This window comes from Centruroides sculpturatus, unplaced genomic scaffold (genome assembly GCF_000671375.1).
Source record: "Centruroides sculpturatus isolate CEXI.00-Female unplaced genomic scaffold, Cexi_2.0 scaffold732, whole genome shotgun sequence".
In the NCBI taxonomy this organism is placed as follows: domain Eukaryota; kingdom Metazoa; phylum Arthropoda; class Arachnida; order Scorpiones; family Buthidae; genus Centruroides; species Centruroides sculpturatus.
Window position 1 is genome coordinate 77,976 of NW_019385037.1, and position 25,232 is coordinate 103,207.

At 30.1% G+C, this 25,232-nt stretch overlaps 1 protein-coding gene and 1 long non-coding RNA gene across 3 annotated transcripts; both read left to right on the forward strand.

Moving 5' to 3' along the window:
• Positions 1-234: 234 nt before the first annotated feature.
• On the forward strand, positions 235-3,560 carry LOC111633723. Of its 2 annotated transcripts, XR_002758099.1 has the most exons (5): positions 235-339; positions 863-1,087; positions 1,336-1,533; positions 1,946-2,103; positions 2,792-3,560. XR_002758099.1 is itself a non-coding variant. In XM_023378334.1 (4 exons), exons 1-4 carry the CDS (start codon positions 293-295, stop codon positions 2,007-2,009), a joined length of 534 nt encoding a protein of 177 aa, XP_023234102.1. In that variant the 5' UTR covers positions 235-292; the 3' UTR covers positions 2,010-2,196. The 2 variants fall into 2 exon arrangements, 1 of the variants encoding a protein (XP_023234102.1); XM_023378334.1 differs by lacking the exon at positions 2,792-3,560 and having other exon boundaries at positions 1,946-2,196.
• A 15,909-nt stretch (positions 3,561-19,469) lies between these two features.
• LOC111633728 lies at positions 19,470-20,688 on the forward strand. Its single transcript, XR_002758102.1, has 3 exons — positions 19,470-19,639; positions 19,766-19,894; positions 20,526-20,688. It is a non-coding gene; the product is annotated as an uncharacterized LOC111633728 (long non-coding RNA).
• The last annotated feature ends 4,544 nt before the right edge of the window (positions 20,689-25,232 follow it).

Sequence of the window (25,232 nt, forward strand, 5' to 3'; positions counted from 1 at the left end):
TCAAAATGTTTATATTTACATGTTTGTATTTCGTTCCGCCATCACGTCAGCACCACCACGTGCATTTTTCGAACCCCTATCCTCACACCGGTGTGACGTGGCTTTTTAAACTTTATTATACACGCGTCAGATTCTGAAATTATAATTTAAAAAAATCCAAAATTGTTCATTAAATTTCCGCTTTTTTTTTTTGTTTAACGCGTAACAAACGAATTCAACAATTGAAGTTGTTGTTGTTGCGTAGTGTTGCTCTTGTTAATAGGAAGAGTGCGATTTGGAAAGCGATTCGAAGATGTTTTTTGATGGTAGAGACTATCGACCCCTGCCCCATCCTCCGGGGTAAGAGACATTTCATTGCTATTTATTCGGATAAGAAATTGGTTTTAGCAATTAAAGGCTTTAAAGAAAAACTTCCATCTACAATATATAATTAGGCCTAATTAAATTAAATGTAAAGATTGCGACTTTACATTGTCTTCCTGTATTGCTGACCGCAATAGAGGGCTGAAATAGAGGGCTTTATAAGGCACAGTTCAGGGCCTGGTGTTAAGAAGATAATTTAGGGCTTTTCAATTTAATGTTGTTTAAACGAGTAATCGGGCCTCTTTTATATCACGGATTAGGTCTAACTCTAGTACTGAAGAGTCGTTAATATGACGAAATTTACTAAAATTTTAAACTTCGCTTAATAAATATATTTGACATGTCTTTTTTTTTAAATAACAGAAAAATATTTAGACTAGTCGATTTATAAAAGGTTCTTCCCCTCTGTCGAATAAACTTAAAAGCACGAGAATCTAACCTAGTTTGAGAGTAGAATTAAATAGTTATTGTATTGTAAATTTTCTCTTTGCATATTTAGGGAGGGATTGGATGTGGACGTGCGAAGATTCGTCAGTCCATACAATTTGGATTATTTTAAATTTCGAGGCAGCAAGATGAAGAAAGGCCTCTCGAAGCAGTTCGAACCCTCGACCGGTGCTTTCGAAGGTTTGGGCGTGTTTGAAAATAACATCAAGCCGGCTTATAGACAAGCTGTGATGAAGGTTCGACCAATCTGTCAGACGGCCTGCCAGCGTTTTAACAGGTAAATTACATTACTGTTTGTATATAATAAACTTGTGTATATTGTATGTATGAGCTGTTTAACGAGGAAATTATTGTGAGAAATACGAGGAATCATTGTCTTAATTTCTAATAAATAGTAATAAGTTTAATACTTTCTTACCCTCGTGGGAAATTAAAGAAAATATTTTCCAAGTGTTACCATTTTTAAATATTCATCGTAATTCAATTTGAAAATTATATATTTATTGTATTTCTTTCCTTGTTTAGTGAGAGATTGGTCGAAGATGTGGAGGATGAAGGAGTGAACAATAGGGAAAGCGCGGTTCCTCCACGAAACATCGAAGCAGACGAAGACCCGGCGGAGCACGACGACTGCGTGCAAGATAATCCTGGCCATTACAGGGATAGAAATACATTGAAGAAAGTCGGGTCGTTCTTTAAAAGCATGTGGAAACCCGTTAAGAGGTAAGATTTTGTACGCGCCAACAAAGTTCGATTTAGCACTCTGAAATTGACAATAAATCGAGTGTGGCGCTAAGCCCAAGTATCGATTACACCAACAATTTTTATAGTATTAAGATCTAAACACAAATTTGAGTTGGAAATGTTTGCGAATTGCATAACTTTCCCGTGTTGTTCGGCGCTGTATCGGCCTATTCGTCCGCCAACCAGTGTCATTACTGATAAGATAGAAATGAAAAATTGAATTCAAAACGTCACCGAACCAATGAATTAGTAGAAAATTTCATAATCTAACTTCCGTTCTTTGTAGGCAACATTTACAGCCGATCGATATAGCGCCGCAATATGTTTTAATGGAATTCAAATCGAGTTATACGTTTTCGATGAATAATTATACTTCTTTTTCTACATTTAGATCCGTGCAGAAGGTGTGTAAAATGGCAAAAAGTGGAGAATGCGAGTACGTTCGGTTCGAGTAAAGATCTCTTGGCTTCCATCCGTCCATCGACAATAAGATTCCGCTCTGTGATTTGCCATAAATTATTTGCTGGATTTGGGCCGAGTTGGCTTTGGGTAAGTGTTTATTGTATTCTGCACCAAACACTTGGGAGATTTTACGGTCTCCATTTATAAATTAACACAATTTCTGACCACTATTTCATAAAAACTCGCAATTAATGGCCGGACAATATTTATGTACGGTATTAGTGTGGTTATATTTTGATGCGATTGAGATCGTACCTAAAAAAAACCCATGTTTTTAGAGTATCGGGCATACATAGCCTGTATATTCCTGTCCAAGTACTCACAATAATACATCGTGGGGTGTAAGTTGCTGGTCTCTTGACACAGCGAAAGCAATAGTATAAATGAATGTAGAAATTAAATTCTCCAGTAATCTTACGTGATTACGAGGACGGGGACATCCAAAAATAATCGAATTGACAATGATATATTTGATACTTACATGACACGTGGCAATATGCAATTAATTGCGGTAAGCAATATCATTTGGCATGTAACTTTATTTCCATTTTAGAAGGAAATAATATTCTTAATTTTGTTTTCATTTAATATTTCTTTGTTTTCGTCGTTTGTTGTACATTTAAAAATATTCAAAAAATAACAAAAAGAAATTATAAAGTTTAAAAATTAATCAATAAAATCTAAAAAGCTCCTGAAAAGTAAAGTTTTAAAATTGCAAAAATAATTTTCAATTTATAAGTAAAAATTAAAATATTGGTTTTTCATTCACTTTTAGATATGGTTTTTACTAAAAATCATCGATGACTTCTTCTGATTTTGACATCCCGATTGCGTCAATACCAATTTCGATTATGACTTCCCAATTTTGACTTTGTCCCGGCTGTGTCTCCTCATTCTTGCCTTGTAGTGAATTATCATTTCCCAAATTGGTCTACACGAACTTGGACTCTCAATTTATGTCTACCTCACGAATCTGGACTCTCCCGAATTACGACATCCCCGAATTTGACTCCTAAATCGTGTCTGAACTCGAATTTGGACTTTCCCGAATTAAGTCTACCCCGAATTTGACTCCAGAATCCTGTATATATTGGAATTTGGACTCTTCCGGCTTGTGTCTGTGCTCAAATTTGACTCCCAATTTCTGTCATCCCTGGAACTTGGACTCTCCTGGATTGTGTTTTTACTCGTATTTAATTTTCTCAAATCGTGTCCATTGTTTGTGACGTCTAAATTCAACGAAAGTCCGTTGAACGTGAAAAACGAAGTTTTGATACACGAAACAGAAGAAGTCTTTGTAAAATTCTTTGCGAAGAACGAAAGTTTCCGGATAAAAATCGCTTTAAACGAAACGCTTTACGAAACCGCAAGTGGAATTATTAATAGGAAATTACAAATTTAAATAAATGTCGTTAAGTATTGTTTGTCGCTTTCAGGATATGAAGTTTTGTGATAAAAATGCATTTGGAGAACTCAAAAACCTGAAACAGTTGCTGAATAATTTTATTCAATTAAAGTCATAGAAGAAGACATTTTTTGCAATACTTCGGTCCTGATTCTGTTCTAGAATTTGTAAATTTTCGTTCTAAGATAGTTTGTTGAATGCTATAAGTGTGATTATAAAGAATTGTCTCGGTAATAAAGTCTTTGGTTTGATTTGGCATTAAATTATTTCTAAGTCACATACAATTATTACCTTATAAATTGTTCCAAACTGTTTTCAACCGGTTATTACGGTAATAAATCAAGATATAATGCGACCAAATTTAACTCTTCGAATTAACCATTGATTTTTACGTCAGGCGATAGGAGAAACCCCCGAAGGCCCACCAGTGGCCAAGCGATCTTCTTACCGTGAACACTGGGAGTTCAGTCGTGTGTTCGCGCCCCTCGCTCGGACGGGCTGGTTACGCGGAGTTTTCCGGGTTTTCTCCACGTCTGTAACGCCTAAATAGGGGCCAGTTTCCCTTAAAATACCTCCCGGAAGGCATCCCCCTAGGCAGATCGCCCAAGTGTTTCGTTGCCATAACTAAACAAACAAACAAACCTTTGAATTGCTGGCACTGCATCTGCTAATGTGTGCGTCCACTTTTACATTCGAAGCAATGGAAACGTTTGGCTTTGTTCGGTGCCGCCGTTAGAGTCGGGCAACGGGCCCCTGCCTAAAGGTGGTCCGCCCTTCAGGAGTTTAGTTTCTGATTTTTTAAGCTTTTCGCGGTAATATGACGTTGTGCTCACAGGAAATGCATTAAACAACAGTAGCTTCCCTGTATAACGTTTAAGCATATATAACGCAGAAAATGGTAAAAAAAAATTCTTCTTGTATTCGGATGGAGAAAACGAGAACGTTTATTTGATTACGAAGAAACGGATACGCGTACAAATAATCCCGAAACACAGTTCCATAGGAACTATTGTTTTTAGCAATAATATATGAAGGAATAATCTGTACTTTTTGAAGAGCAAAGGGCCATTTTTGGTTGCCTTCGTAACATTTCTATATTAAAGACGAGGACGACCTTATGAATCATTTATGCATTTAGATTTAGCATCGAATAATGAATATAATCGGGATTTATACGAAATTCAAATATTTCGTTTCTATGTTACGTTGAAATAACTAATGAAACTCTATTACAATGTTTGAACACCTTCCCGAATCTATTGTCCAACACAAATATGCGAAAAATTATGTTTTGACGACGTAGTTAAGGGTTTGGCTCTGGCTCCGTTAATCAAAAATAGGAATAAATGAACACGTTTTCCAAATGGAATAACAGGGCTAATGAGAAGTGTATCTTAGACAATGCAATTATTGCTTTAAAATGAGTGCACGTGTCTTCGCTGCAATAACAAAATTAACGTATGGTTATAGTTATAAATTCAAACACTTCCGGTGAGAAAGATTTGCCACAACTTCACAAATATTCAGCTGATTTTGTATTAAATTAATTTGAGATCGAGATCATATATTTAAATTAAATAAATTAAGAATATGAAAACGTAAGCTTATGTACAGTACATTTAACTAAATGAATCCAGAAAATGTTTCGTTACAGACCTTTTTAAATTTGTCATTAGAGATCTCTATCGGTATATAATGAAGTCATTTTCTGAATTTCATATCTCTTGTATTGTTTTTCAAATACCTCCTGTGGGGATTGGTAGATGCCAGATAAATTAAGTTTCTGGTTGATTAAGATTTAGTATAAAAAAGCCCAATACTATATCCCGTGTTATACCATACCATAAACTATGTATTTACTTTATATTAATATTGAAATACAGTAATCAAAAGCAAATTAAGACAAAGACAACACTTTTATTATAAACACAGGTTTGTGAATGCAGTGTGTAGTTTCAGTTAAAGGCAGAACTTCACTAACATAATTTTTAATTTAAATATTCACTAGAAATTGTTTTTATTTTAATTTCTAAAGTATTATTTCTTTGATTTTTTTTGGTCTGTTGCTTGAGTTCCGGTTAACGGAGAGTATACTGTATGTTAGTATATTTGATAAAATTTAATAGATTTAATACAGTTGTATCAATTATCTCAATCTTAATTACACAAATTAATGAATTCCTTCTTTCTTACAGCAACTAGAGGTAAGTTATACTCGTAAATGGAACGAGTTACTCGCTTACACACCGATTAAAATAATGTTCATTAACAATAAAAATGCTAACAACATTTGGAATATAGAATGAAATTATTTATACTTCTATTATTAAATAATACGAACGAATTTTAAATCAAGTCTAGACAAAAATCTTTAAGGCAAAGAACGATATTATTATTTCATGTAATGCAAATACCGTCTTCAAATTTATATTAAAATTAAAGAATATCAATAAAGTAAAAATGAATTTTTAAATAATGATTTAATTTTATTTCGAATGTTTCTCGGGTATTTCAGTAACTTATCAAGTACTTAAAATGTAAGTCATCGTTCAAGCGTCGTAAGAAAAATGAAGATCGCCAATGAAAAACATTCAAAAACCGTTTGTACACATTTTAATACGGCTCAAAATCATTAAATTATAATTTATGCCAATAAAAAAAAATCCAGAAATCATCACAAAATTAAAATATAAAACATAAATAGAATACGAACAAATATTTTTCTGGTCTGGACTGCAATTTTTAATCATATTTTTAAATTGAACCCAACAGAGTCGAAGTATATTTTGATTTTCTGTAAAATTGTGCGCTCAATAATATCCTCCATAATATATATCTTTTTAAAAATTCAACCTTATGGGCACCAATAGGATCTTATTTTTAACAGGACCATTATGGGTTCGGCTAGGCCCAAAATCGGATGAAATGACGAGGGACGAGGCCCGACATATGTTAAGCTGTCACCTTATTCTCTCGGCTATACGGCCGTCTCTGATAATATCTAATAAACTAGAGAGATATACTGATACATTACTAATGTAATAATAGTCATAAAGTTGTTAATGATTCGATTGTAAACACAACGTACAATTACTCTAGTTGCGTGTTTACTCTATTTGAGTTATATCTGTATAGCAGCTGATATAACTAAGATTGATTATTATTTATTAACAATGTTTAGTCAATGAATAGAATAAATTTGTGAAATTCCATTCCCAATCGATAAATAACTCAATTAATTATTTAAGAGCTAAATCAATGTCAGCAAATTTATAGGTTGCTATTTTTTGGAAATTAGTTTATTTTAAAAACTAACATTAAATTTTTATATTAAAGCATTACTTTATAAATAAATATCTTGTCAGGTAAAACAATTTAATAATAAATATATAAATATAAGAGTTCGTACGACATTGTCAATATGAGTTTTAAAAGAAAGTATATAGAATGTAAAAAAGAGTGATTTATATTAATGATTGTTTCAGGGTAGTCTCTAAGTAAATTAAGAAAAAAGCTAATAACTGCATGAATATACAATACTAAGAATTTATTCTCAGTATTGTATATTCTTAGTGTTAAGAGAAAGCAACGTACTAGATTTACAGGCGCAGATGCGGTGTTTTTGCGTTTTTGCGGGAAATCGAACATATTTTTAGACCATCTAAAAAATTTTTAATTAGTCTGGAAACAGGGGGGCCTAATTCTTGCATTCCGTGAAAACGGATAAGATCGGCTGTAATGTAATAATCTTAATCTTCGCTATCGTTACTTTTTGCCCGAGCAATGCCGGGCTTATCTGCTAGTACAATTATACTATTGAAAAAATTTATGTTTAAAATAATTTTACTGTTCTAAAATCATTATTCTACAGTAAGAAAAAGAAAAGTTTACATCCTACCTCGTGATCTTCACGAAAAATTTATCGGGAAAATCACGAGATTTATCACATTGTTCATAATCAACTTTTCATTAGCATAAATATAACTGCAGGATCGACTCAGACATCGGTTTTTCGGACCTCAGATCAAGGCCCCGCGCTCAGAAAATCCTCGCACTTTTAAATTTGTAAGAAAATTTGATAATAGAATTTTTGATGTTTCAGAGATGTATTGATATTGGAAATATTTTAATTAAATTAATTTTGATTATCTGTCCCTTTATCTTGCAATGACAAAAGTCACTTGCAAGTACAGGGAGCCCCACATTGCAAGTATTCTGGGCTCCACTAGTAACTTTTTTCCAAGGATCCACAAAATCTCAAGCCGGTCCTGACTGCAAATATACAGTTTAACTGTATATTTGCAGTCAAGTCCGGGTTGAGCATATATTGAGCCCATTTAGCACATATTATAGGCTATATGATAATTTACAGCGATTTTATGACATTTCAAGATAAAAAATAATTTCGTATAAACAAATAATAATTAAGACAAAAATTTCCTTTAATTTAATTTCAAGGATATACCATTTATTTACCAACATTTAAAGTGTAGTTTTAATTATGTAATTAAACTGTATACAGATATAATTGATACAAATTTGTAATTAAATTATATAAAATTAAATAATTCGAATGCAAATGTTTAAAATTATTTTTAAGTTTAATAAATTATTAATGAAAAATTTGATATTCAAGTAACATTATTTTTTACATTAATAAAATAAGTTTGAATTGTGTATTGTAAATGATAAAAACAACGTTACATAAAATTTCAATTGAAAGAGAAGATATCTGTTACGTCAATAAAACGTGTAGGGACATCAAAGAGGGTGTAAACAGTCAACATTCTTTATAAACCATGATGCAAATCGTTACATAAGTTTCTATTGTCATGTGGCTTATGTTTGTGACGTTCATGTCACATGTCTAATTCTTCGCTACATAAAAATATTTTATTTAAATATCCAAATAACCGAAATTTCTAGAAAATGAGATAATTCTGAATATATTAATGCTTTATTTAATCCAAAAATAAAATAATATAGTTTCTATATTAAAATTTTGCGAAAATTGGCGTACTTATGTGGATGATGTAGGTGATGGATTCCTAGAGATTTTAGGAATAAAATTTAAACTGAAAATACTTATAAAGAATAAATAAATAAATATTTTTTAAATAAACAAATCATACTTTATAATTATTCTTTATTCTGATTGTACTTTTTACATCATACTCCTCCCACAACAAAATCTTAGTTACCACAGAATGTTTTTGTCTCTCTGTTCCTTTAGTCGATCCTCACCGAAATTTTTAATATTTATTCTTTGTGACACTGAGAAAAATCTGCAGGCAATTACGTGTCTTTCAAATGAACAGAATTATCACGTAAACTATTCTGTTATGAAGTTATTTATGTATGAAAAATACATGAAATCATAGAAAAAATCTGCTGAAATCAGGTTTAAAAAGTAAAGCGCTGTAAAAACATCTAAATAAAAGAAACTCTTGAAAGTTGTGGCATGTGCAACCTGATTTGACAGTAAGACTCAACATGTGAATAATGTGCACATTACACAGACTACAACTGCAGAAAGTTTTGAATGAAGCGATGTCACCGTGATGATAAGTATGAGAAATAAGAATCGTCAGAGTAAACGGATTCCAGCTTTACTTTGTGTCTGAAATTCTAACGTTCAGCCAAATTGATTAGCGACTTTAAAGCATAAAGTTTTAAAATAAAGTCTAACTTCTTCATCAAATGTGTTCTTGTGTGATAAGTTCTATGCAGAAATTTTATGAAATTCCATTCCCAATTTATAAATAATTCAATTAATTGTTTAAGAGCTTAATCAATAACAGAAAATTTATACATTAATATATTTTGGAAATTAGTTTACTTTAAAAACTAACATTAAAATTTTATATTAAAGCATTACTTTATATATAAATATCTTGTCAGGAAAAACAATTTAATAATAAATATATAAACATAAGGGTTCGTACGACACTTGTCAATATGAGTTTTACAAGAAAGTATATAGAATGTAAAAAAAGAGTGATTTATATTAATGATTATTTGAGGGTGTAATTCATCTGAACAGTTAGAAAATTGGAATTTATTTATATTTAAATAATATATCTTTTATACAAACTTTTACTGAAATACGAATACGCATGGAATCAATAGTTCATGAGTCTGGAGGGAATAGAGTCCACCAGTAGTCGTGGAAGGAGGTCGTGAGATCAAGAGGTTATCCACGTGGAGAATTTCCCGGGTTATCTTCACGTTTGTAACACCTAAATAAAAGACAGTTTCCTCTAGTAAACTCTCCCAAGTCCCTCCTCGGCAGATCGTCCACGTGTCCAGTGACCGTATACTACAAGCAAACAATCCAGAAAGAATATTTTCGAATTTCATGCAGGAATATTATGCATTTCTTAATAACTTGAAAGCTTTTTTATGTGTAATGAAAACATTGATTAGTTATTATATTATTTTTTATACAACAGTCTGTTGGACTATACTGCCACATGAGTCTGTAAAAGATCATAAATAAGGAATTAGAATAACTAACATTCATATAAATATATTCTAATTATCTAATTTATTTTGCAAGCTATTTGAAGATATACCCGCTGCTCTTATTGTGATGTGGTTTATGTTTGTGACGTTCTGACGATTCCATGTCACATGTCTAATTCTTCGCTACATCAAAATATTTTATTTAAATATTGAAATAACCGAAATTTCTAAAAAATGAAATAATTCTAAATATATTAATGTTTTCTTCAATCCAAAAATATAACAATATCGTTTCTACATTAATATTTTATGGAATTGAATATAGTTACTTTTAACCTGTAATGTACTTATTGGGATGATGTGGATGTTGGATTCCCAGGCTTTAAGAATATAATTTAAATTTAAAAAAATTATAAAAAGTAAATAATCTTTATAAGAAAATCGTACGTTATGATACTCTTAATTTTACTTTATTGTTGTTGTCCTTTTTACATCATCGTCCGGATCACCCGACAGCAAAATCTTAGTTACGCCACTGCATTTAACTTAATATTTTAATATATCGTTAATATTAATTAATGAAAAACTTAATATAACTAATTTTGTTTAATAAATTAATTAAAATATATGTAGTGTATATGCAAATATGTACAGAGCCGCAATAGAGTTTGCGGGATCCAAAGAAAAATTCTAAATTATTGAAAATTAAACCTTAATTTTCTACTTCATGCGCCATTTAGGCTTAAAGGAAATGCTTAGAATATTATAATAAAGTATAATTTTTACTTTCCTGGCTGTTATATTATATAATCAACCAATCAATCAATCGTTTATTAACGTAATTAGAGAAATTGATACTATTATATTTAGATTGTTAAAGGTCGACGAGATTGGTAGATAAAGGGTGGGTCGTATGTCGTATCTCCAGTAGGATCGGAGTTAATGACAATTTTACTCGTTATTATATGTACAAATTTTTATAAAACCCATCCTTGCCCTCAAAATTATGCTTTCTGCCATTTTATAATAATTAAAGATATAAAAAGTTTTTAAATAAAATATCATAACAGATGGAGCCATACGCAGTTGCTGCTGGAAAAAGTTAAGCAACTTGTTGCTGGATTTTTAAGATGCTGTTAAACTGGTTCTTTTCTTGAAATTAAGCTTTCCAGCATTATTTAAGTTATATACGATAAAGTTTCATAGTTTTGGACTCGATTGTAGTGTAGGATTATCGACTGGTGTGCATAGATAACGAAGAGTAAATCTCTGGAAATAAAAATTTTTCATTACTCCAGAAGTTAATGGTCAGGCACTTATTGATACAAAACCTTCATGTATTGACAGAAAATAACATTAGTTTTACTCGGAGGAGTGTTTAATATTTCGTGGACTTGAATCCTTATTCTGGAATGTGGCCCTTTTATGTAAAAAAGGGCCACATTCCGGAATTTTTGGTGACAGGTGGTTCTGCCATTACCGCTTCTTCTTCGACAACAGCTACATTATTTTTAGTTAATTCTGAAATTTCATTAATAACAAAATTTTGCTCGAGATCAGCATTTTCGTCTAGTCCAAAATCAATGTTTTTATATCGTAGATCCAGAGTTGTTGCTGCAGCAAAAGTATTATATCTTTCCCAATTACCTAAACTATGATGAAAATGCTGATTTAATTTATTCTTTAAATTTGCTCTTTGTGTGGCTCCATTGTTAATTTGCAAGAGATTTGTTAATTTTAAATTTGCAAGTTGCACTCCTCTTATTAAAATAAATAATCTTTGAAAGGGTTCACTAATTTTCTGCTGATAATTCAGAGGTCGTTAATTCAAATGACTTTAATGCCTTTATACAATCTTCTATGATATCTTTGCATCATATATTCAATCCTTGAGTAAATTTGATGGTTATTTTCTTGAAATTAGTCTTTCCAGCATTATTAATGCAAAATTCCATCTATTCGGTACGTCTTGTTTTAATTCAAAGTATCGAAACCCATCTGTATTTGGATGTTTCTAAGTTATTCAGATACTACTACACTGTTTCAAAAGTGGGACAGTTTTTCAACAAGTCTATAGAATTTCTTCTATCTCTATTATCATGTATAGCTTGAAATAACTAAATTAAGGTCCTTCATCCGTAACTATGGCAATTATTCTTGAAAATTTCCCCAATATTCTAATATTTTTCNTGTTATATTATATAATCAATCAATTGTTTATTAACGTAATTAGAGAAATTGATACTATTATATTTAGGTGGTTAAAGGTCGACGAGACTGGTAGATAAACGGTGGGTCGTATGTCGTATCTCCGATAGGATCGGAGTTAATGACGATTTTACTCGTTATTACAGTCGACTCCCCTATAACACAGTTGATAATTCTGTTTTATATGAATTCCATGTTGTACGAGTCACTTAGATTTTACAAATACGTGTGCCAGGCTGTGAGAGGCTCACGTATTTGTAAAATCTAAGTGACTTAGATTTAAGATCTAAGTAATCTAAGATCTAAGTATATGTATAAATTTTTATAAAACCTATTCTTGCCCTCAAAATTATGCTTTTTGCTTATTCAGATATTATTTCAGTTATTCAGATGCTACTACACTGTTTCAAAAGTGGGACAGTTTTTCAACAAGTCTATAGAATTTCTTCTATCTCTATTATCATGTATAGCTTGAAATAACTAAATTAAGGTCCTTCATCCGTAACTATGGCAATTATTCTTGAAAATTTTCCCAATATTCTAATATTTTTCCCAAAATCCTAGGTACAGTACAGTACATATTCTGCCTTGTAACTTTTCAATAATTGTTTAGTCGCTAGTACTGAAGAATGCAAGCGATTTTGTGAAATGAAGTGAACAATAATTATCATATGGTGTGACCAAAAACTCGCTTGCCAAATTGGTATAATCACTATTCTTATTCTTTCCGGTGCAATAACGATCGGAAGTAATATGTTCACCTATAACAACGAATGGAACTTGTATTATTGTGTAAACAAATTAATTAAAATAAATGATTAATATAGGAAAACGTATTGCAATATAATAAAAATTTATAAATTTGAAAATATTCTTCTTCTGTATCACTATCAATTTTTTTATTTCAGTAGAATTATTGACTGATTCTGTCAATTTTAAGAAAAACAACCGACTTTCGATTGTCCCAAATAATTGACTAGTCAAATGTTTACAATCGATTGTGCCCAACTAATCGACAGTGAGTGACTATAATTTATGTGTAGTACTTTTGCTGCAGCAACAATTCTGGATCTACGATATAAAAACATTGATTTTGGACTAGACGAAAATGCTGATCTCGAGCAAAATTTTGTTATTAATGAAATTTCAGAATTAACTAAAATTCTCTGGCACACAAAGATGTGTTCGTTTACAGAATTCCTGCAATTATACGACTTCAAGCCATCAGACAGAACTGCCTCGTCGACAACAAATGGTATAGATTGTCCGAATCAACAAAAAATTNATTCCTGCAATTATACGACTTCATGCCATCAGACAGAACTGCCTCGTCGACAACAAATGGTATAGATTGTCCGAATCAACAAAAAATTTAACTATGGACACCATGACAATGAAAAGCAATCAACAATGGGAAAGTAAATACAGTGGTACCTCGGTATACGTCTGCTTTAGAATACGTCCAATTCGGAATACGTCCTGTTTGGACGAAACAAATTTTGCTTGGTATACGACTTAATTCAATTATATGCGCAATCTATGAACAAGTAGCACTATCGGTATACTAGGCCAGACTAGACGTTCGTAGTGCCACAGTTCATAACTTTGTTAAATTTCTTCTGATTTTAATTTGTAAGTAAAATCTTATTATTTTTATTAATGATGAATTGCAAAAAGGCAAATAAAAAGCAATAGAAAATTAAAAAAATGACTAGAATCACAATGGAACTGAAAAAAGAGATTGTTGAGAAATATGAAGGTGGCACGCGTGTTCGAGATTTTAACTATTGCATACCGTATTCCGAGAACGACGATATCGACAATCACGAAAAATAAAGACATTATTAAATCTGCTAACGTTGCGAAAGGGGTTAAATCAATTTCTAAACAGAGATCGAAGACATTATCATGTTAAGAAATTGTTAAGATCATGTTAAGAAAGTGTTAAGATCATGTTAAGAAATTGTTAAGATCGTGTTAAGAAATTGCTTTTGCTTTGGATAACTGAAAAACAGTGCTGGGGACAGCATATCGGAAGCAATTATTTGCGAGAAAGCTAAAAAGATACATGCTGATCTCACAAAAAATCAAGCAGGAACTAGCCAGGAAAGCGAGCTGTTTAAAGCCAGCCATTTTTTTCCATGAAAACGGATTAATCATTTTTACATTACTTCTTATGGGAAAGGTTGGTTCGGTATATGTCCTATTCGGTATAAGTCCAAACATCAGGAACGGATTAAGGTCGTATACCGAGGTTCTACTGTATATCTAAATTTAATTTTCTTGCTGCATACTAGCTGACAATTTCGAATAATTGTAAATTCCGTTGATAAGATAAAGCTCACAGCAGTGAACGAGATAGCGCACCAATTAATCTTTATTGTTATAGAGAAGCACTCTAAACGTGTAAATAATTAAGCTGTTATTAAAGTGTGAATGCTAACTATCTTAAGTCTATAGGTTGATTAATTTAATTTAATTGACAAGATTTGTTAAAAGATACATAATTAACACGATATATACAAAATGAAGATATAGAAATAATGTCAAAGAAAGTCATAACATAATTAATTACTTTTTCGTGACTTATTGGAAACAAAAACAAAAATAAACAAAAAACATAGCAAAGAGTTAAATACAAAAAACATACACACAAGAAAATGATTATCATTGCACTCCAGTGTTCATAAGTGTTAAATTTACAGTATTAAAAGTGTTCAAAATAGTCATATTGTTTCGTTTGTAAGGAACCGTCCATTCACTACGTGTACAGTTTTTAATCCACTTTCAATCCTTTCTATACCCATTGTGTACAATGATATACTTTCGACAAATCCCCCCCTTTAAGTGTGTCCTGGGTCTCCAAACTACAGCTTTGAAAACTAATTTTGAAAAGTCAACTAGAACTAATAGACCTTGCAGCAAATAATGTTTTAAAATGAAAAATCTATTTAAACTGTACACGTACAGTAATTAATGGACGGCTTCTAATATTAACAGTTCGTTTTGAATAAAAATGAAGTTAAACATTGTTATCAAATAGATTTAATTGATTGGGCCTACTTAAACATTCTAAAACATAGTAGCTGGGTAAACCCTCTTTTTGACGTATTTGTCTCATCATTCACCACATCGGAACCAACATGACGACAACGGAACGAGTTTCATCATCTGATGTGATTCAGTGATAAAGGTCTACATACACTAAGCACAATACATATTGTACTGTACAGTATATAACAACGTACACTACAATATAAAAGTGTAACATTGTAAATATTTGAGAATATTTGAGAATATTTGAGAGGCCTATATGTTTGTTGTCAACAACTGTTCATCACAAATCTCAACCGCAAAAACTTACCACCTCCTCAAACTTCCTTAAAAATATCCCAGAAGAAAAATGTCTGAAGTCAACACTGTACTTGAGCCCCGTAATTCAAATCTGCTTAGACCCCCTAAAGCTATAACCCCACTGTGGCTATGGCATATTTATGGAGAATGATGCAAATGTTGGATCTCCAAGACTTCACTTGGAATGTGAGCCGCTAAAAATACGTCAGTGACAGTGAGTGACTATGGTTTACGTGTGTTAAAGGATGCGATTCCAATTATCTGGTACACAAAGATAAGTTGTTTTATAAAATTCCTGCAACTATCCGACTTCGAGTCATCGGACAGAACTATTCGGCGACATCAAATGACACAGATTGTTCGAATCAATAAAAAAATTAAATACGGACACCGTGACAAGTGGAAAGTAATCAGCAATGTTCCCGAAGAAGTTAACTTATTTTAATTTTGGTCCTCTACCCACTACCAAGCTGTGCAGGTCTGTTCTAGAACGTTTGTCTGACGGGTATTGAAGCTTAGCTTTTCTTCGTTCTGACTACTTTTTAGAACGTCCTCCCAGATCATCCCCAGAGCAAAATCTTAGTTATGTCACTAAGGGCAGAAGCGTTAGCAAAAACCATATTTAGACTATTCCTAACAAGGGAGTAGTCTACTAGGGTAGACATCTTAGGAATAAAATCAAAAGAATTCACTTCTGTCTTTTCTTTACCCGAAAATAGCGACCTTACAGTTAAATCGTTAAAACAAATTTCCTTTCCTGTAACGTTTTTAAAATGGTGAAACTCCTTCCGATCTCGGTAGCAACTTCAAAATCGTTCTTCGTGTCCTGAACATCTCCCTGAAAGGGGTAAAACCTCTAAAACATGTAATATATATATATTATATGCAAATATTTATTTAAATTAAATTAAAGTTAATTTAATTTGAATAATCAAAATTAATAAAAAGACATATTTCGACACAAGAAAAGACAAATTCTCACCATTCTATTATCATCAAAGTATTCTTTTTATATCAATATTACATTTATCTTTAAATTCTACAGGAATTTTCTATAAATATACTTTCACGAAAGTAATTATTTTTTAAATTAAATTTAAAAAATAATGTTTAATAAAATAAATAAATTTATCAAACTACTTATTGATATTCATTTGTTAGTCTTTTATACAATTTTCTACGCACAAAACAGCATTGACTACAGTAATAATGGATGATATATGGATTATTTATCAGTACTGAAAGCATCCAAACATGTCGTCTTTTCTTTCATATGAAATAAGATACAATAATTCAATTTAACCAACAAAATTAATTGTGTGTTTCCTATCGTATACGAGAGAAAAGCTATCATGGGATAGATTTTAATTATAGTTTACTTCTGTTAATATTTATTCAAAATTCTAGATTTTTTAACTTATGTATTATCATTAAAACATTTAGAAATTGAAGTTTTCATTTACAATTGAGCCGAAAAAAATTAATAAAAATGAGTATAATACATCAGAAAATAGAAACCCGTAAGTGATTTTTACTACTTAAAAAAATGAGATTGTTATAAATGTTTTACACAGAAAAAAAAGTCATAATAAAACAGTTATTTTCTAAAAATAAACTAAAATTTATTACAATAATTGCTGCAATTACAATTAAGTTTTGATAAAATTTCAGTAAGAGTGATAAATAGTTTTCATAATCGTCGTTCTTGGATTTGGTTTCATATTATCTGATATAATACTTTACTTTATTCACAAAAACACTATCATCAGAAGAAATTTCCCGTGGAATATTTATTCGAATAATATATATTTAAATTTATATACGATAAAAATGTGAAAGGAATTCTTAAAATTCGTAAAAGATTTCAGCTCATTTTGAAAGCCAGGGCAATATATATTCAACTACATTTCAACTTTAATTAAATGCCTTTCATATTTTTTACAATGTTTTCTTTTTATTAAGAGGAAAAATTCATGAAAAGCCATANGGTCCCTTGAGTCCAAAAATATAAAAACCTTGGGAGTCATTTTTTGAACGATTACCATACTTTACCTCTGTTATATATAACAGAGAGGATTTTGTTTACTCTCTTTGAAGCATAATAACTCTTGTGCATTTTGTCGAAAATGTCTGAAATTTTGCAATGAAGTTTGTATATTAGAGGAATTCATACCATTAAATTTTGATGATTAAAGATCGAGGGGATGGGGAGATAGAGTAAGTCACGTGTCTTATTTCGAGTAGAGTCCGAAATACGACAAATTTTAAAATTGCAGCCCAATAATTGCTCGGCAATTGTTTTAATTCAAAAGTTTTCTGCTGAGTGAGGTTAAATAGATGACCAGCATAACCTTATTGTTAAAAGGTATAGTATGATTTACAGGGGCAAGATATTACTAAAATTGAGAGCATTTATTTTAAACTATATACATTAAAATATGATTTAAAATTGTAATGATATCACAATAAACGAGAAATTATTTATTATGACATCATCACAATGCCGATTTGCAATTTTTAATTATATTTTAATATTAAAAAATTGCGTGACTTCCAGTAAAGACGGGAAGTTGGTGTATAGTTTGTAAGGTATTCGACACCTAAGCTATGGTCTCAATTTTTATCTATCTAACCTCTCGATATTAACGAAGGTCAGACAAATAGACAAACAGACAGACGACAGTGGAAATGTATATATTCTAAAATTCCAATCCAATAAATCTTGGGTGTGATTCTTTAATAATCATAATTAAATTTACTATAAATTAATTCTACTTGTTGATACTTTCAAAACGTTATTTACGTTAGAAATTTGTAAAACATAATTTTATTTCTTGCTGTTTTCGATTAATAAATAAATAAATAAATGTATGACATAAGTTTAAAAAATCCATCACAAAGTTTGTTTAAAGTATTGATAAGATATTTCGAATAAATACATTTTTTTATGTGTGTTATAATACGAAAAATAAAATTTCGTAATTGGTTCAGCACTTAGAGTGGAAAATTTTCATATTAAGATAACTGTTGATACATATAAATATATTTATATATTTCGAATTTTTTTTATCCCTTTAAATTTCTTCAAACTTTATATAAACATATTTATTAAAATATTGAATTTATTTACAATTTTTCAAGTCTTTATAATAGATCAAATTATTGTAATGTACAGCTCTCTTTGTTATACTGTATTCTTTCAATATTTTCTTGTTAAATAAATGAGTTATTTTTAATGCCAATGTGTAGATTTTTCTCTAAATTTGTTTATAAAGTTCTTAAAATGAAAATTTTGCACAGAATATTATAATAAAAAATAATATTTTTATTGAAAATATAGTGATGTTAGGTGTTAGAAAACTGGCAATATTCTTGCTAGACGTTTCCAGCATTATTTATTTTCATCCCTTTTATGTCTCGAGATTGGTTGAGGAGATATTAAGGGGATGACGACCATGTCTGAATAGTGCAGTTTTGTTGAAAATTTCTAGAAATATTTCTCCTTAATGCACAAATCTCTCTGCAAAATTTTAGAAATTTTTAACAAAAGTCCAGCAGTTATTAAGCTTCAAACTGGGTGAAAGAAATTGTGTCCCCACAAGAACATCAATACACGTAGAAAAAAATCTTTTTTCCACATCTCGACGTTTCAAGGTCCCTTGAGTCCAAAAATATAAAAACCTTGGGAGTCATTTTTTGAACGATTACCATACTTTACCTCTGTTATATATAACAGAGTCGGGAAAGTAAAACTTTACTGGGCTGCAATTTGAAAACATTGTAGAATTATAAATTCTCACTGTCGTCTGTCCGTCCGTTTGTCTTTCCTTAATCCCGAGAACGGAGTTATATAGATTTAAACGAGACCATACGTGAAAACCTTAGGAGTAGGAGGCCCTGATTACGCAAACCGAAAATCACGTTATTTCAATTCAAAAATTTTCCCTTGAAAGATGTTAGATTATATGAAAACAATTAATTAAACAATTAAAACATTATATAGCTGTACATTATTAACTTTGCCATTATCTCTTTATTTAACTGTAGTTTATTTTATCCGGTAGAATAAATTATAATGGATAGTCGGATTAATAAATACTAAAAACATAATTCCGGAATCCTTATTATATCAGTGTTATTTATTCTCGAATAATTGGATAATGTCACGTATCACACAAGTAACCATTAATGGTAAAAAATAACATTTGAAAACAAAGCAGAAATTTATATTAAAACAAATACATTTATCTGTTAACATATTAAATTTTGAGTGAATATTTTGATATTTTAATTGCTGTTTTGAAATTTAATTTACAGATACCAGAAGAAATGTTGCGAATAGGGATATCGAGATATTACGAATGATTGTTTCAAAATGCTGATTAGAATAACCTGCAACTAATTTAAAATGAAACCTTTATAGAAATCGCAAAAAATTATTTGTCGGTAATTATTTATAGCTGTATATATAATTTATCAATTAGTTTATTGTATAAAATAACACGTAAGAGAATAAACGAAGATATTCTGTGTTATGCGTTAGCAGAAAATTATCCGGGGAGGGGCAAAGCTAGGAGACAAATAACCGTCTCATAGTCTAGGATGTAATGTTACGTATCTTAATCACTTTTACGGTTATAATTTGTGGCAGTGTTTACTCGATAAATTACCTCGTCGAGATCGAGTTTGCCCCATGTGCGAATGTCCATGTCTGCTGACCACTATATAATATTAAACATTATATAGAAAATACCTTGTATAAGTAAAGTTGTCTACTTGGGCCATAATTTTTAAATTGGAGACGTAAAATATCCAATAGCATCCGCCCACCTGTTATTTCTTCATCTCGAGAACTGAGTGATATAGATAAAAGGCCTTATTAGATATAGAAAGCATAAGAGGTCCCGATTAATAGTAGATGATACAAAACACGGTTCTATAGCAACCAAAGTAGTTTTTAATTAAATTAAATTATCTTTAGTACATTTGTGGTTATAAAAAATTCTTTTTTAAAAATTAATTTAAAAATGTTAATATTTCTTTCAGTTTCTTAACATTTTACTGTTTTAATTACTAGGCTATCCGTGATAACGCTGATACATTTGCTTATACAATATCCAGTATGAAGGCGATGTACAATTACTTATATGATTGTTAAAAAATACAGATAAATATTTCGATCAATAACAAATATCCGACTAAATATAACAAACCGAATAAAATATAGTATAGAAATTCAATATTTATTGGGCTGAAATTTGAAAAAATTATAGACCTATAAATTGCAACTGTCATCCGTCTGTTTGTCACTCTGCCCGTCCTTCCTTCATCTCGAGAACGGAGTTAAAAAGATGTAAGATGAGACCCGATAGGAAAACTTTAAGGGTAGGAGGCATCGATTAACTATATACGAACACCCGGTCTGAACCGGACGTGACGTAATTCCAATTCAAAATTTTCTCCTGAAAGAACTCAGATAGATGACTATGTTGCACGACTATATTGCTAGCAGGCAAAGTATGATGTACAGGGGGCAACACATTACTAATTGGAGGTGGAGAACGTATATTTTAAATGAAATAAATTAAAAATTGTAGCCAGGCATTGTGACGATGTTATAATAAACAGTTGTTGGTTTTAATACATATATATTTTTTCAAAATAAAATATTAAATTCAATAAAAATCTACTGAATATAAAAATTATAAACAAAATTAGTAATTCATTTTCTAAATAAAACATAAATCCCTTTTTATTTATAAGTAGCTNAAATGAGTAGAATACTTACATTGATAATTGATCTTTATTTTTTGAAGACGAAATTCTCTACAACAAACTATAAATTATTTTCATTTGTCTTAATTATGAATGAAAAATTAAAACATTAAATAATAATTTTTTAAATTCATTTTTTCTCTTAACGTAAACGTTTATTTTACTTTTTAAAACAACTAATATTAGTTTTATATATAAATCACTCTGCAGTCCTCTTTAGATAATAGATTTACATTCTTAACGTTTATACAGCAAAACCTGTGTAAACAGGACACGGCAACGAATATTATTTCCGATTTGGCAGGTTTTCGTTTGAACAGGTTTTATTGTATTTATATTTTTATCAAATTTTGATAGGAATAGAATAAAAATAGTAATGTTTCTTGCTCTAACTTTTACAAAATTAACCTTTATAATTGCTCTTAGAACATATTGCTTTTAAAGAAAAATTTTTGAATCAATGTTTACGTTGATTTCAAAAATATTTTTAAAATTTTAATAGAATTTAATATAAATAATTGAATATATTTTATTACATGTTATTTCTAAAGTAATGGGTATGAATTATTCAAGTCACAAATTGTTATGTATAGACAGACATAAGGCCCAATATGTTAAAGATAAAAATTTTAAATTCTTTATTATTTCTTGAGTATGTTCAATTACTTAAAAGCACTATGTTTATTCTTCATAATTATAGGAAAAGATCAAAGTCAATTCAATCTAACAAACATATAGAAAAGAGAATCATGAATAAGTGAGAAAGGACAAAAAAAAAAAAAACTAAACATAAACGTATCAATGAAATGAATTAATATTTTATTTTATTTTAATTTTTACTTATTTATAAAGAAAAGACGCTGTGGCCATCTGTCCTTTGGACTGAAACACATTAGAATTCATGAAAAAATAAATCGTTTCCATAAACACTGATTCACTACTCTTACTAAATACAAACGAAAATTTCCAGAAGCTGATTATTCTTCGAATAATTTAAACCATAAAAGTGCACACGAACATATGTTCAAAACAACATTGTGTTAACGTTTAATATGTGGCTCCATTGTGGCATTCTGTGGAATAATTCGACATACCTCTGATATTTGTGAACGCAGAACCAATCAATGCAGTGAATAGAATTGCAAAATTAAATCCATTGACTAATGCTACCGTTTCAGTAATTTGAGAAATGTTTTGTCAGTTGCGGCTGTCTCATATAATGATTAGTATCATCCATTATACAATACAGAATTATAAAATGTGAATCGAGCAAAAATCTTAATCGAAAGGTTTTTCTGGTGAAATTCAATATTTTAATTTGTTTACACGATATTACTATCGGATCAATAGTAATATCTAATCGAGAACCACGTCGTTCTATCTCTATTTTTTTGCATATTTTAATGCTATATTGCAGGCAATTGCTCCGTCGCCATATTAGTAATGGTGAAAAATGAAAAAGAATTCAAAAGTTATCGGATGAAAATGTAATAGATATTTTATATAAAATTGTTTCTAGACTTATTTCTAAAGTAAAACAGAAGAAATATTACGAGCATTTACAACTGTAAGAAAGTTAACTCAACAGAACATTATAAGGGTGCAAATGAATAAATTAAAACAATTAAATAGTAGAGAATTTATAAAGAACTAATTATCAATTATTTACTAATAATTCGAACATAATAAATGAAAAACATCGAATTTATATAAGATTAATGTTAGTTAATGTAAATTATTATCTGGGTATATACAAATTTACAATTGATATTAAGAAAAGACGTGGGCTGACTTAAGCTAAAGAAAATAGCATATTTTATGTGTGAAAGGGTTTAAATTAAATATAAAATAGATGATACGGAGATTCAATTTATGAAAAAGATTATTCTAAAAGCCATATTTGATACAACATTAATTGAATATCTTATGTAGGTAGTTTATGTAAATCAATATTACGTTTATAGGAATTACAACATAAAGGATATGACTACAAACTGATTTTAACGATGAACGTTTTGTTGCATTATAATTTTTTTATTTAAATACTAACTTCCGAAGCTGCCAAATTTGCAACATGTCATTAACGATACCAAAATACTACACCTCAAAAAGTGATGAGTTTTTGGCACTAATTCTCCAATTTTTAAATAGTGCCTTTTCTGTACGAGAAATCAAACTGAAAATATCAACGAGCCATTATTTATTGTGTCCATATCACAATGCCGAGATTCAATTTTACGTCACAATGCTCTCAATTTAGTAGTGTCTTGCCTCTAGTACATCATACATTTTCTTTTGTACATCGTGAGAATTTACAGGTGTGCAAAGATAAAATTTCGTTAATGTCTTCTACAATTGAATTTTTTTAGAAATTAAAAAAAAATTACTGTAAAGATTTTAAAAGTATAAATATTTTTTTTTCTGAAGAAACCATTATTTATTTTAATTAACTTTCATTTTGAAATTAAATAATAAATGAAAATAAATATAGATTTGAAACTAATTCTCTGAGACAAGCATTATAATACTGATAGTAATTAAAACGGAAATTTTCGCATATTAATTCCATTTTACAAGTTAATTAAGATAATTTGAATAAAGAAAAATTCTTCAGAAATTTATAAAATATTCTACAATAAATATATAAATTAAGGTAAAACAATAGACTATATTTGTGAAATATAAACTATAATGTTAAAGGATATAAGGTAGTAAATAGTTTTTTCTATTCTTACTGATGTTTTAAATTCCCACTGTTGTCTCTCTGTCCGTCTGTCTGTCCTTAATGAATTTAGAGAACGGAATAAGACACATAAAAATTAAGACCAGATATAGAAAGCTTAGGGGGAGGAGGAACTAATTAATGATATACGAACTTCCGACGCAAACCGGAAATTACGTTATTTCAATTTAAATATTTCCCCCTGAATGGAGTTAGATCGACTCGACTCGACTCCGTTGCTAGCAGGAAAAGTATGATGTACAGGGGCAAGACAGTACTAACTTGAGGTGGAGGTATAAACCATCATCTTAATACGTATTCTTAATTTTAAACTCAGTTTGAAAGTGTGTATTGCGTGACGCCATAAGCCGGGTATCTGGTCTGGCAACAAGAAACAAAATGATTTTAATCGGTTCATGTCTTAAAATCTTGCAGCTTAAATTTGTTCACTTCTAATTAAGATAAAAGAGTAGAATTTTGAGAATATACTTACATAAAAGTCCAATGTTTAATAATATAATGATAGGATTTTAATGAAAGCATTTTAATAATATAATGATAGGAGAGTGACTCACCCCCACGCCGAAACCCAATAAACGTAACCCAACACAGAATTTAATGTTATGTGTATGTTGTGTAAATGCATTGTAATGATGATGCATTGTAATGCACGATTGTTTTATAGAATTTTAAAAACATTAAAATGAAGTATGTAGAAGTATTATTATTAGTTATGTGCAAGTGTCTTGGATTATATTTTCAATAAGTGAAATAGTCGTTAAACAAATTTAGGTGAATCTATATATTAATTTTGTAAGCCTCAAATACTCTCCAGTTTCGTTTGAAAGAACGGCTGAAGATACAAACATAGTTCAAGTATCAAAATATAGCTCTTGCCCTGTAGATGATGCCACTAGAAAGAGTTTTGATAAAGATACAACGATTCAAGCATGGCGGAATGGCAAAAGTATAATGTTAAGTCTACGAGAAGGCAAGCGCGTTCGCACGACATATAGCAATTTAACAGTAGAGTGCTGACCATGGAAGCTGTGGAAGCGCCGCTTCCCTTGTATTTTCTAAAATATAAATACATATTGTGCGATTATTTTCATAGATAACTTCTTATATCTTTTCTTTCATATCAAAATATTTATTTTAAAATTAAAAAAAATAAATAAACTGTTTATTTTTGTCATTTCCANAAGTTTTGACTATCAAAAAAGCTTGATTAAATAAATTCTTGTGAAAAATGAAATGTTACATTTATCACAGGTAGGTCAGACGTCA